The following is a 15,080-nucleotide window of genomic DNA, read 5'->3' as shown; positions in this document are numbered from 1 at the left end:
CACATTCACACACTGGTGATGGCAGCTACATTGTAGCCACAGCCACCCTGGGGCGCACCGACAGAGGCTTCAGATGTAGCCCATTAGGTGTGCATTAGGTATGCTTTTTGGGTCCGGCTCTCCAGCCAAAAGCAGTGTTTTCAGTATCTCATCCTCGTGGCGTAGCCATGCAGCAGTTAAAGCAGAGCTGAGAACCAAACAAACGCTTGGCTCTCCGTCTGACACTTTTGTGAAATGGTTATGAAATGGTCGCTTGGTTATTATTTCATTTTTGCTCACCGAGCCACAGCCAAGCCACAGCTGGCTTGGGATTAGCACACCAGGAAATGCAGCCGTGTTTCCTGTGAAATGTGGCGCTCGAGAGTCGACCACGTCACTTCAGATTAACTTTTTGCTTTTCCACAGAGAGCAGGCTACTTGTTTAGGGCCCATTTAAACCACTACGTGAGTGTCATGTCTCATACTTGAAACTGATGTGACGACTACCAAACGGCAGCGTTTCGTGTCTGAGGTCAACCGACTGCTGTTTAGTGTCCCTCCAGGGGCGTTCTGTACCTGCGGCAGATGGAAGTTTACAGTGACACAGCTTGACAGACTCTCCTCTGAGGGAAAGCAGAGAGCATGTTCAGAGTGAGGAATGAGGTCTGACAAACAGGCTGGAGCTGCATATTTAGGGTGTAGCTTTGGTTATATTACGCAGACATATTGTTTCTGCTGTATAATGCAATTCAACTCGTTATAACTGACTACAGTAGCTGTAGGGGCACCAATGACTGTAAACATGCGTTGTGTTTTTTAAGTGGATATGATGTATTTGTACAAGAAGGTACAGCTGGAGAATTTTTAGCTAATCCTAGTTAGCATGAGTAATTCACGACACAAAGAGGTATTAATGTTGGCTAGCAAAGAACAGAAATTTATTTTTTTGACAAACTTGCTCAGGAGGTAGAGAAAGTTATCTACGTACTGGAAGTTTGGTGTTTTGGTCTCTGGCTGTTCCAGTTTGTTTGCCAAAGTGTCTTTGGGTGAGCTACTGAATGGCAATACCTCAAGATCCTCTCTGAGGCATTCATCGGAGAATTGGATGAATGAAGCATGTCGTGCACTCAGAGTGCTTTGCTTCGAGTGATCACGTAGAGTAGAAAAACTACATAAGAACTAGTCCATTTACTGTTTAATTAGAGGATATGGGAATTCTTGGGGAGAACATGAGGCCCAAGTGGAGCTGAACCACAATTTGTGGTTGAATTTTAAGTCCTGGAGTTTGCCATATGGGTGAATGCCACAGTTGACAGTAGAGGTCTAAGCATAACTTCATAACCATTCGTCTAATGGTTAGAGGTAGATATACACTCAGCAGTAACTTTAGTAGAAACTGGGTTGGATCCACTTTTGTCTTGGCAGAGATTCAATAAGATGCTGGAAACATCCTTCAGAGATGCTGCTCCGTATGGACATGATACCATCACGCAGTTGTTGCACACCCATGATTCAAATCTACTGTTCCACTCACGGTTGCTCTATTGGATTGAGATCTGATGACTGTGATGGTTATTTGAGTACAATTATTATTTTGAACTCTTTGTCGTGTTCATAAAACCACTTTGAGATGTTCTGAGCATCATGACCTGGTGCATTGTCCTGCTTTAAGCAGCAGTCAGAAGATGGATATACTGTGGTCATAGAGGGAATGGCATGATTAGCAAAAATACTGAGATAAGCAGCGGCATTGAAACGATTCCGACTTGGTAGGAAGAGGCCCAAAGTGTGCCAAGAAAATATTTCCCACACCATTACACCAGCAGCAGCCTGAGCTGTTGACTGAGCAAACAAGGCATGCTTTCATGTTGTTTATGCCAAATTGTGACCCCACCACAGATATTAGGTCACCAAGGTCTGGACCTCGGTAATTTCTCTTCCAAAACAAGACAATAAAACTGAGACAAATCAGTGTTCATTTGCCACATGACTTTTAATTTGAAAGTTTTATGAAGTCCTTGCCTGTCCTACAGTCCCTCTTACTGGGATGTATTGAGAAGGTTAGGTTGATAAATCACCCACAAGGAAGGATAATAGGTTGATTTAGGAGCGATGGGCGAATCAGAGGCACAGTAGGGCCAGAGCCACTGAGTAAGGAACTTTTTCCTTTGTGCAGTTTTAATTTCAGTATTTACTTTCAGTATTATGCTATAATATAGCTCATATTTCTTTTTACTCCCACAAAAGAAGGAAGATGATAAAATATAGTTTTTTACAGCTTTCAAAATTTCTGGTTTTGATTATTTGCAACTCTAGGAGCCCGTCTCCTCTGAAGTGTAGCCTTTTCTGTTGGTTATTAGACGTGCTTCACCTTAAACATAAGATATTAGCAAAAACAAATTTGGACCTCATTGATTTCTAAACCTGAGCATGATGCTGAACGTGACCTCCACGCACAAATCCAAAAGGCACATTTGTTGTTGTTTTCCCATTTTAGCAGGTTTGCCTGGGTTTTGTGTAAGTTCTGGTCTACAAAGAGTTTCTTTATGAGCTTTTCTTTGCCTGCGTGTGTGCTGAGATCATTCTCTAATGGTTGGAGCTTGTTTGGGGAAAGGAAGGTCTGATGTACCTCTGACCAGCATCACTGAATGGTGCAGTCAGAAGTATGCGCACACCCATTAATGATGTTATGGTATTCTGGCACACACTGGAGTAATTTCCTATTTCCTCATTGCTGTCTAGCTGCAACAAAGTTTCTTACTATTTTGCTCATTTCTTTAGGAAACCTTGAGAAATCCTTTGCAGTAACTTGGTTATCAATCTGACAGAATTACTCTTACTCTGAAATTTGGTCCAAAGCAGTAAACATGAATAGATTTATGGGCTGTTGTGACAATCAGTACAAGGACATTTGAATCATCCCTCCCAATCGTGCACAAAGTCCATTCCCAGAAGTCAACTGTCGCCTTTCCTTCTGAGTATTTCTGGAAGTTTGACTGAGTCATTAGGTAGCCAGGCTACGGCCTTTCACAAGGCCCTCACTGTCCAGGAGGCCACTGACTGGGAATAACTCAATTAGCCTTCTCTCACCAGCTCACTTTGTCTCTCTGTATTTTGCTCATTTCCATGAGAGTGCAGAAATGTAAAATGGAGGTGAAAGAGTGTGTTGTAGCACTATCTTGTTGATTTTTGGTACTTTTCACAAACAACATAAAGTCAAATTTGAATGCAGTCTAACGCAGTGTCCATATTTCTTCCAGCTTGCAGACACTGATTCAAAGGGACTGTGAAATGCTCTATGTTTGTGCATGTCGCTGTATGATCTTGACATGCCTTGTCTTCGTTACTCCTAGGCAGAGTTCTCAGAGATCAACTTGGCTTCCTACGTTAACTCGGGATGTATGGTGGACATGCAGGTCAATAAAGGTGGCACCAAAGTGATCAGGTAAGACACTCGAAGGGAAGTCGTTTGAGGCACTGGGCCATCCAATATATACTGTGCCACAGTGAGCCTGCACACTTCTTATCTCTCAGTGCTGTTAAGCATGGCTCTGTGTTTCAACCCCCCTCCCCCGGCATGAGTGAGACTCTATAAAATCAATGCTTTAATGCGATTTAGCCTTTGAAAAAACTAAAAACGGCTTGCTTACTAATTTTTATCCTTGCAGGAAAATCTGTGTGACAGTGGAAAACTGTTTAATCTTTTCACTTTGGTCACAGTTTTCATGTGCGTTTGAGCTTTCTTTTATCTCTGGCTCTCACAGCGTCACCGTGAGGTTTTTCCACCCTGCAAATGCACGTTAAACAAGCAGGAGTTGTAGCTAAGTGACCGAATTAGAACTCGGGCAAAACTGACGGTTGCTATTAATCTGCTTGTACTAGTTTTTTGCATAAATGTTTCTAAATAACATGTAGACCTCATGTTGCTTTTACTTCATGAAACCTTTCAGTACAGCTGTTGTGGGCTGATGATGGTGACAAGCTTGGACTCCACACAAGTCACGTCTTTGGTGTTTTTAGTGACGTACTGAGCAGTTGGGTCGAAAATGAAAATATTAGCAAACTTTTCATTCTTTAGCTCGCAAGAATGGCTTCTCTTCCTGTAGTACTGGTTACATTTTAGGAAAACTTGCACACAATGATCAACGAATGGCTCTTGACCAAACGTTTTTGTTCGATGTCAAGGCCATTTTTGTTGTTTTATCGACCCTGTTCCAAGAATCACAAGAATGGGCTCCTAAAAGAGTCGGTCTGGATTATGATTAATTTCATAAATGAAATGTATGCTGTGAGATAATGTTGCCTCCAGTCTAAAGCATTTCCACATGGGACAGGATTTAGTCTTAGTCTTAACTAACCTCTAGAGACCCATATACAAGGATAAATCCAACTTAATTTTAAGTTAAGATATTTTGCTCATACAGGCGGTTCTATGATTGCCATGTTGATATTACACCTCTGTCTACTTATTGTTCTTCCGTTTTACGCCTTAGCTGTAAAAGCCTGATAGTGTATCCTTGTTTCCCTGGCGGCTAGGCGGGCAATGTGGACACATCGGTTTGAAAATGCAATAACTTCAGAACAAAGCAATGTAGAACTTTCAAGTTGACATAAGTTGACATAGTGACCTCAACCTCAAGGTCAGAGGTCAAATCAACTCCAGAAGGAAGTCACCTAGGCTTTTGACATAGGTACCAGCAGTGGTACCTGAGGGGGTACCAGTAATTTCAGTTATTACTCTTCCTGGGTTTTAGCTTGGATGGCACTAATTGGCTAATCATTTGTCTTTCTTAGGCAATCATTGGATCAACCAATGAAGTGGTCTGAACCCAAGCAGTGCACTTTAGATGGTAGTTAAAAATGTTACTTTTCCAATGGACCTTTCAGCAGTTGGACTGCACTGTTTCCAGTCCTAAGCAAAACAAACCAAAGCGTAGGTACTTCCTATTAGCTGCTAACATCCAGCTAATATTTAGCAGCAGTGGAGCAAAATGGGAGTGGGAGGAGACAAAACAAAATGATAGTAATAACAAAAATGATATTAATAATAACTATCGTTGTGATACTGTAGCTATAGAAAATTTGAAAATGAAATAAAATAGTAGCAATAACTGTACGGTGTTAAATACAAATAAAAATAAAAATAAAAGAGAATCCTTAAATGTAACCTAAACTGTGCAAAATCATCCAAAAAGAACAATTACATGTGCGTGTTATACACACAATATCGATGTTTTATTTTTAATTAGCAGCGTTACCATCTATGTTTGTTATCTCATTAAATTAATTTTCCTCTCGAAATATTTTTTGCGTATGGGGAGTTATGGGAAGAAGCCTGACCATGTTACAAATCAAGTGAGAATAACTGCCGACCGAGAAGGCGAATGGTGCTGCTGTTACAATGCCACCTGTTGTCAGAGTTGACACTGAGGTTATTGTGGGGGTTGAATATTTTTCATGATGTTGCTGTAATGGTGGAGAAGCCAAATTGGTTACAGATGGTGTTACTGCTGCCTCGCTCACAAACACTGACATTCACTGCCAGATTATTTGGGCTTAGCTTATCATTTATTATTCTGAATCTTATTCTTGTAACTCAAGAAGCCATTCTTAAGGAATGACTTCTTGACAGGGAAACTAAGATACGGAGAAGGCTGTGTTATGGCTTGATGCTGTATATCAGCGAGTGGTGTTGGAAATTTTGTCAATTATGAATGCAGGAAAGTACTATCCACCACGGAAGTCGATTTACTAAGGAAAGAGTGATTGGCAGTGGCACGATAATGGCTCTAAACACACTGCCCGTGCAGAAAAATCATACCTGGATAGAAAAAGACACAGAGGAACAGAATCAGTCAAGGACTGGTCTCCCCAGAGCCGGGAGCTCAATATTATTAATGCAGTGTGGGATCGTGTTGACCGAAAACGGAGCAAACTCCAAAGAAGAGCTTTGAATGACCCTCAGGAAGTCTGAAGAACTTTTCCTGAAGACTTTAAAGAAGATTTAAAGAAACAAAAAGAAAGCTAGCCTAAGAGAGTCCAGGCTGTGATACAAAGTTTGACAAGCCAAGTGTGGAGCCGAATATTGACTTTCAAGCTTGTTAGAATTGCACAAATCTGTGGATTTGTGCATATTTCAATACATTTCTGCACCTGTTTCCCATTTTGCAAAATAGAAAAAAAGAGGGACAGCCCAAGGTTTTTGCACAGTCCGCTCTAAGCTGTAGAAGATGGACTTTACATGTTGGGCTTATGTGGTATAACAAGGCAAATCTGACCTGATATATCCATGTGCATGAAAATGAAAGATATTAATCAGTTCACTCATGGATTTATTTGGCTCTTCAGCTCTTTAATCTGTTTTTATCTCTTAAGAGATTCAAGTTTGATTTGATAGTTTACTATTTGAAGTGTGGTTATATTAGTTACATTTCATGGAAAAGAGACTGTATCTGAAAACAAAATGTTTGTCATCTGGTGAGTATGATTAGAGATTAGCAGGGCAGTCATGTAATCTTTCAACTGTCTTTATACTTTCAACTGGGAATGCGGTAAATATCAGTGCTGAGATGCATTTAAATATTAACATGAGTGATGAACACACACTTTTTGTTCATATGACCTCATCCATCCATATTCATTTGTTGACTCTAAAACAAGCTAGTAGTAAAACACTAGATTTAGATGTAATCGATTACATTTTATTGAGTTATTTACAGCTGTTTATAACTGTTTACAGTGAAACAGTGAAGCAAAATGGAGGGACGGAGGGAGTGTAAAGGGTATTGTGTAAGGAAAAAGGGTTGGGGGGGTAAAGGATCAAGGTGTGATGGGGATAAAATGGAGGAGATGTAGGATTCTGGTTTGCTGTCTCCTGAATCCTTCACACAGTGTTCTGGATGTGGTGGAGCAATGGGAGAGCTGGTGCTGGAGGATAGAGGCAGTTTCTGAGAGGGATGAGTTAGGGGACAGATGGAGGAAGGTGGAGAAGGGAAACGGTAGGAATCAAAGTTGCTTTCTCCACGCTCCTCTGTGCCTCCTCCCTCTTTCATTGTCTCTCCTCTGCATTTTCCTCTTCCCTCCATCTCCCCCAAGTCTTTCTCTCCCTTTCTTCTCCTCCTCTCCTTCCTCCTCCTTTTCTAAAGTGCAAGCTGTTTGACAAAAAAGAAATCACTAAGGATTCTGCATTAAAGTTTGAAACATTCTGAAACCGCTTTTGGGATCCAACAGAACAATATCGTGAAATCAAACGATCAGCTCAGGCTGAGCACCTGAAGCTGTTGGATCCTGCTGATGAAGAGTTTTGTGTCTTTTTCTGCCTCTCTTGCTTTTCCATCTCACTGATTCCCTTCATCCAGAAATTCTCAGAGAGGATGTTTCTCTCCTTCTCCTCCTTTTGGACTTTGGTTATGCAGGATTCCTCCTGACGAGCGACGTTATCTTGAAGAGCAGCACAGGCGTCGTTCCATTCTACTTCTTTTCTCGCGGTGGACGAGGTCAGTGTGTGCTTTCACCCGAGGTGTTGGTTTTTCGTGGACCTCGTCTTTTTGTGTGAGGTTGTTGTGGAGCTGTCTTACCTTTTGTTTTATGCCCATCTTCTTGGATAGCGATCTTTTCTTTGGGAGAGCTGCGTCTCGTAGCTCTTGCACGGTTGCTGATTGCAGCAGCTGGTTTGTGGGTTGCTGCTGACTGAGTGCAGTGTTGTCTCAGCTGATGCTCGCTGTAAAAGGCAACACAAATGTGAACTAGGCCTAAAGCCTGAAAGCATAAATGTAGCTATTGCAAAAATCCAGCCTCATTCTTATCATTAGATACACATAAAAACACAATGTGTCTACTTATGCATGCACCACATTCACTCCAGCACGCCACACTTGGCTATAGGACCTGCTGTTATCCAAGGACAGCAGTTGTTGCTGCCAAATGGGATTCTTAGGCTTCTTATTTCCACACTTACACGGGTATTTTTTTAAATGTGGATTTTTCCAAGTTTCATTTGAAACACAAAAACTCAAGAAATGATCTCAAGTGATTTCAAGTTCATGGCAGAGCGACAGGTGGCGCTATAACGCACACTGTGAAGAAATGTTAGCCAATTAAAAACCTGCAAATGATAACATGGCGTGTAATGTGACATCACAAAAGGAGCTAAAGGCACCTTTGAAGTTGGGGAATTAAATCTCAATTTTCCATATCCTCATGTAAATGCAAGAATGGAGTTTGGGAAAATCTTCACCCTGGTAGATTTTCATAAGCGATTCAAAATGTTTAATTTGCATTTATTTAGACTTTCCACGACACTTTTGCCACTGCACTAGCAAAGCAGGATAAGATGCACATTGGCTTTGACAAGATCCTTAACCAAGATCAAGATTTGGCAAGAAAGCGATGATGCCAACCTGGTGATTTAGCCGGCTGAACCTTAGTGTCCAACAAATGCACGTGATTAGTCTTGGTGCTTTATGGACTTCCTGCCTAAACATAGGAAATGTTAAGAATGCCGGTCTGGTGTCGCGGTGTGAGGACAACAACCCTCAACACTGATAAAACAAAGGAGATGATTGTGGACATGAGGAAGAAGAAGAGGCCTCACCAGCCGCTGTTTGTCCAGGAGTGTGAGGTGGAGAGGGTGAGCAGCTTTAGGTACCTGGGCGTCCACATCAGCGAGGACCTCACCTGGACACTGAACACCACACAGCTGCGCTCTCTGCAGAGCAGCTACCATCGCAGAGTCCAGAGGAGCGTCGCCTCCATCCTCAAAGACCCCACACACCCCCAACACGGACTGTTCACACTTCTGCCCTCCAGAGTGTGTGTGGAGTGTGAAACCCAGAACGTCCCGACTCAACAGCTCCTTCTTCCCCCCTGCTGTCAGACTCCTGAACAGCTGACCTACCTCAACTGCCATTTGCACGTCAGACACTTTGCACACTAACTTCATTTTGCACATTAAGCTCCTTGTACATCCATCTACATCATCATTTGCATACCACACTCGTCTTCCTTTACTTATTTTTGTACTTATTTATTTATCTTCCATTATTTTTTAATCCTTATTTCTCTTTATTTCTCTTGTTCTTTGAACCCTCGCCTAACTTGGCATTTGTGCATGGACAGCAAAGGAAAAACGTGCAACGTGGCACAAGCTGTACAGCCTACAGTAGAGCAGAGTGACACACCACAAGGTACAGTAGTTCTGGCATTTTATTCCCTGCTGCTCTGCTGTAGTCAGCCCTTTGGCTTCTCTGCTCTCTGCTGCCAAAACCTCCAGCCAGGCTGCTCGGCTCAAAGTGGGAACACTGGTCGCGGCAGCCAAAGTTTGATAAGCCACGGAGCAGTGTTCCTCTCCTCTGCCATCTTCACAGAGCTCTGATTGTGGTTAATAAAGGCAGATGATTCATTAGTGGTGATTAATATTGGGCTATGGGGACGTTAACTGCTGGCGGTTGAGTATTTTATTGAGCTTGTTTTATTGTTGCGCTCACTGGAAGTAGTTTGGGGCTGGAGCCAGATGCTTAAAATATAAATGTACAATTAGAGTGGACGTGGAGGACTGAGAAGCGTTGGCGTGTTCTCTGTAATGCAACACTGAACCGTCATCGTGGCGAGCATCACAGTTTTATAAAAAATATTTTACTAGTCTTGGAGGATCTAATTAATACTTCTGCACACATTATTATACCCTCGAGGACACTGATACTTACAGTAACACTAGATCTCACAAGCGAACCACTCCAAATGCCCTTTTACATAAAGTTCAGCAAATACATTTAGTAGATGATGAAATGGTGAGTATTATTAACCCACTTAGCTCCAGACAAAAGCAGCAGTTAGCAACAGAATAGCAGCGACATTCAGAGTCCAACCAGAACCTCGTCGATTAGAAAGAGCAATTCAGAAGTTCCTCCATACTTAGTGATGTTAGCTGCAAAAAGACACAGGTGCTCAGCAACCTCGCTGTAATGTAGCACTATAACTGAGCTGTCCTCGTGGGTGCAGATTGGCAACATGTTGCAACCAATCTGTCTGTGTTTATAAAGGAGTGGGTTAGGGCTGTTCGATATAACGACATATATCGGATATGAAAACATCTATCGTTTCATATTATACCCTTTCGTTTGTTTCGTGGTGTTGCAAAATAAACTGTTTACGGCAATATGTTTCCGTGGTTTGATGGTCACTGTAGCAGCTATATTCATTTCTTGAAGTTCCCTATTTCTCTTTTATGTATTTATTATTTGTTACACTACAGCTGGACAAGCGAATGTTTGTATGTGTTGTCGTTTCCGCTTCTTTATTTTCCACATAAACCTTTCACAATAAAGCTGAAGATCGTGTTGAGATTTTTCAAAATAAACTGAAATGATATGCATTGTTCTCAAACACCAAATTTCAGAAGATGCATCAAACAAATTACCTCAAATAAAAACATGAAGTAACTATAAATGGCGGTTATAGTAACCACGTGGATGCAGGCACAGAGAATACCAGCATGGCCAGTGAAGATGACGCAGAGCCAGGTAGCTCCAAACAGAAGGACCAGTCAAAACAAGCCGAGGACTTTATTCCTAAATGAGGTGCTACCTCTGTAGCATGGAATGAGAATAGAATAGAATAGAATTCAACTTTATTGCCATTGCACATGTCACAAGTACAAGGCAACGAAATGCAGTTTGCATCCATCTAGAAGTGCTTTAGCCATAATATAGATATATTACAGAAATGGGTCTGTTATAGGTATGAGGGTACAAAATATGGGTCTATTATGGGTATGTTACAATGTACACGGTATGAAGGTCTGTTATGAATCTGCTATAAGTATGTACAGGCTATGGACAGGATATACATATTAAAACAAGTTATAAACAGTTGTAAACAGTTGTAGAATTATAATCATCTTATTTTACAGAATGATGGTCTATACAGCATTTACAGTAGTGCAGTTAAGTTCACCAGGATGTCTGAGGACAGGTGGTTCTTCCTCAGAGTCCTCAGGAAGAAGAGGCGCTGGTGAGCCTTCTCGACCAGCTTGGAGCAGTTGGTCGTCCAGATGAGATCCTCGGAGATGTGGACACCCAGGAGCTTGAAGCTGCTCACACGCTCCACAGCCGCCCCTTTAATGTAGATGGGTGGATGGACAATGGTTTGGTTATGAAAAGTCTGACACGGACCAGAAAACTGTACTATGCAAGTTATGCCGCAAACCGGCCCCCAGCACAGACTCAGACATGGCAAAATAAATGTCTCATCAGGATGTGAGATTTTGGTCATATCACACATCCCTAGAGTGATTAGTTATCTGCAAACCGTTGCTAGTCTGTCTGGGAGTGATTGCAGTCAGTCCAAGTTGGAATGCAATTCTTTGGAGATTGGCTGTCCTGTGCAGGCTACCAGAGGGTGTGGCTATTTCACGAGCAAAGAGGCGAGACGGGCATTTGGATAAAAGGTTATCCTCTAAGCTAATGTTGGGCTCAAGTGTCCTAAAAATCACACTTTCCCTCTGAGAAGTTTGATTACATGCTGACATTACATGAGAGTTCATTCACTGTGTCCCACTTCAAAGAAAGTTTCACTAACGCTGGCGAACAGCAGCAAAAACAGCAGCGCTTACCAAAAGAAAGGTTCTGGATATTCTCAACAACTCACCTCAGTATCGCTGTCTTTGGTCAGAATTGAGCTTCACTGACTCACTGACTCATGTGAAACTCTTTTCACAAAGTCTCCAGAGACATGGACACATGACTCTGAGGTAAACGGACTATGTACTCGAATTGGGAGGGGTAAGAAAACTGAATTCAGCTGCTGGCTACCAACCTAAAAGTTCACGTTTCTATTAATCATTATTCTTACCCATAAGCATTGGTTTTTTTTTTTTTTTTTTTTTTTTTTTTCAGGGATATAGTCCTTTAAAACAGCGGTCCCCAACCTTTTTTGCACCACGGACTGGCCATTAAAGTGTCGCGGATAAATACAACAAAATAAACGACTCACGGACCGGTACCGGTCCAATGTCTCAATGCATGCTCAATCATCCAGATAAGTAAATCCCATCGTCCGGACGTAGCATTTTCAGTGGGAGAAACGTTTCATCACTCATCCAAGTGACTCTTCAGAAAGTCGCTTCTGGTCACACCTCATTGCTGTGATTGGTCGAACTTTGCTCCGTTCAGCGGCCATTACACCAGACTTCAGGTGGTGATGCAGAGGTCTAGAAAACAGACTGACTTACGTTTTAATATTACTTAAAAATGTCCTGTGGAATCTTTTTGTAGATAAACACAAGTTCACACACAAAAAAAACCCCAAACTGATCAATAACTCCACTATTTAAAATGAGCTTATTTAAAGGATGTAAAATATGCCATTGTTATTCGTCACCAAGAGCCCAGGTGAGGGCAGTCATGGCTAAATACACATACATACAAATGATCACGTTCTCGTTTGGGCCCAAATTGCAGTTCTGTCATTTTCTGTCAATGAAAAACCTAATTTTGGACGAACTGTCAGGGCTGGAGGTGATGCTCTGAATCGGTTTCAACATTAGATCCAGACTTCTCTTTAATTCTGCGCTTTTTTCACTCTCTGTCTCAAATGGCTGAATTGGTTCGTCACATTCCTCGCCATTCTCAACCCCACAGATGGACAGAGGGAGGGAGGCCGCCAGATTACATTAGCAGATCCTTGTCCTGTTTCTTTCTTCTTTTTTTTTTTTTACCCCCTCTTTTCATTTAATTTTCTATGCTGCGAGCTACCCGCCAAAGAAGGCCACCCCCGCTTTCCAAATCCCTTCTGCACATATAACAAGACTCTCCGCCTTTGGTTACCTCAGGTGACAATTTACAATTTAGACCACACAGAGGCTGTTCACACACACACACGCACGCACGCACGCACACGCACACGCACACACACGCACGCACGCACGCACGCACGCACACACACACACACACACACACACAGGCTAGCAAAGAATCCTTAGCATCCCGCCCCCCTTCTGCTGACCCCCTTAAAAACCCATTTTAATCAGGGAAGGAACTGTCTGCCCAGAGCAGCCTGAACACTTAATACCTCAAACAGGTTCATCTTGTTACCGAGCAAATAAATCCCGCTCACAGACACGCTGAGTTGAGACGTGGCTTTAGGAGGCCTGAGGGTGGTTTCTTTTGACTGCAGTGAAAGCATGCAGCGGCCGTGAGGCCCGATCCACCATCTCTGCTTTTGTAATATAGCCATGAATACAAATGGCCCCGCTAATTCACTCAAACTCCTAACAACGCTCATTTCCCCTCCTGCCAGAGGTCATTTGGCGCTGTGTTCCTCTCGCAGCTCCTTTTCCTCATTACATCTGCCTCCCGTGGGACTCTTTTTCCTAATCTTCAACAACTAAACATTCTCAAAATTGCGGCACGCTAAAGTTACTCCCACTCCTGTTTAGATTTAACACACGTGTGAAGTTTTATTTTTTTGGTGCTGGGCCCCGTTTCTTTTTTTGGGTTGTTTTCTGTGTGACCTCAGTGTCGTGTCAAGATCAGCCTCGGATTGCGAGCTCAGCTGGAGACAATCCAGACCTCTGGCAGCCCTGACAGCAACTTCCCAGGATCTGAGATGCTGCCAGGTCACTCTGGTGCCACCAGGCCTGGAGCCACGGCCGCAACCACAAGGAGTCCTAGAGTCAGACTTGGGGACCACAACAAGATGCTCGGCTACAGGGAGAGACGGGACACAGAGAGAAATAAGAGTTCTTCAGAGCCTTTGGATATGGTAGCGTCATGTGTCCTGTCCTTAGTAAAAATCCAAAACAGCAAACTGAATGAATTGTTTTAACTTCATAAAAGTGGCTTTATTAATTATTTAATCTCATCAGTGTTCAGGTTCACGTTTTTGCTTCTACTATGTCAAACTGTTTTTAGTTGAACATAGATTTTCTAAAACTCAGGAACCTTTTCTGTCTGTGCTGCACTCGAGTGCAGTGGGTCCTCTGAAATGTCCTGCAGCTACAGACGCCAGCGAGCGCTGCCACACCAAACGGTAGAATTCTGCACAGAACATACATTTTATTATAAAAGAATTTGTTTCATTGTATTGATCACTTAGAGCTTGTTTAAATCATGCAATCTCTAACATGTTAAGCTAACTGTGTTTTTCAGCTATGAGCTAATTGGCTCACAGAGCCGTCTCTGTGCTGGTTGAGACTGTATATAAAAGATGAACAGCAGCTGTGATACCTCTTATGCGCTGCTGTTTTGAACCTTTAGATTAGCGTTTTGGCTATTTTTTTTTTTTTTTTTTAAATATATTTATTTATTTTTTTATATAGTGACTAAACGCGACTATATTTTGATGAGGATGCAAACGTCGGGACCTCTGAGCTAATGCTGGCTAGTTTTGTTAGAACAATGCGCCTGCAGTCCACTGATTAAATGTGACGCTGATTTTAACTAGCGAAAAACAAAATGTACTCGCCAGGGAAACAGAAAAGCCAGCTCCAGTGGTTTCCAAAGTGTGGACCGGTGCCCCCTGATGGGACGCAAAAAGTACTGCAGGTGGGCCGCAGTGATACAAAAACTGAAATTCAGTTTTAAATTACTCACAATTATTTACATTCACATATTTATATAAATGTAGTTATTTATGTAAAAAGCAAATTAAAACTGGTAATAGGAGGGGGTTAGTTTGTGATATCGCTCGTTACTCCGACCTAAATTTACTGCTCTTGGGGTTGGGTCACTCATTCGCCTTAACACTTTGAATATGACTGGTAGCATTAGTGGTTTTTAGCCAGCACCCTGTGTTAGGTTCCCATTGACTTAAGGAAAAACTGCCTTAGTGTGTTCAGTCAAGTCAAGTGACAGAGAGCTATACGTCATGAAAAATGTAAAAGTTGTAAAGAAAAGCATCAGTCCTGTAGTTGTCTTGAAGTAGGAAATGTTCCCCATATATACACATAAAACGATTGTGGCCTGATTGAGAGTTTTTGCTCTGGAGTGCGTCCTCCTAACAGGAAAGCACAGACTTTCTCTAAGGTGCATTTCCCTCTGATGACAGGGAGCCAGCGCGGCACAATGCACCATTGTGTACGAGCGCTGTGCTGATCCTCGGTA

The 15,080-nt window shown here is 42.3% G+C and overlaps 1 protein-coding gene across 1 annotated transcript in view; it reads left to right on the top strand.

Moving 5' to 3' along the window:
• The window catches only part of LOC120735596 (synapsin-3-like), a 124,780-nt gene that overhangs the window by 39,104 nt on the left and 70,596 nt on the right, over window positions 1-15,080 (top strand). Inside the window, exon 6 of the mRNA XM_040035037.1 lies at window positions 3,333-3,424. Within this exon, the coding sequence (XP_039890971.1) occupies window positions 3,333-3,424 (92 nt within the window). The remainder of the gene's footprint in view (window positions 1-3,332; window positions 3,425-15,080) is intronic.

The sequence above is a fragment of the Simochromis diagramma genome, unplaced genomic scaffold (assembly GCF_900408965.1).
Source record: "Simochromis diagramma unplaced genomic scaffold, fSimDia1.1 OVJJ01000816.1, whole genome shotgun sequence".
Lineage (NCBI taxonomy): Eukaryota > Metazoa > Chordata > Actinopteri > Cichliformes > Cichlidae > Simochromis > Simochromis diagramma.
This window is presented reverse-complemented; position numbering and strand designations above follow the sequence as displayed.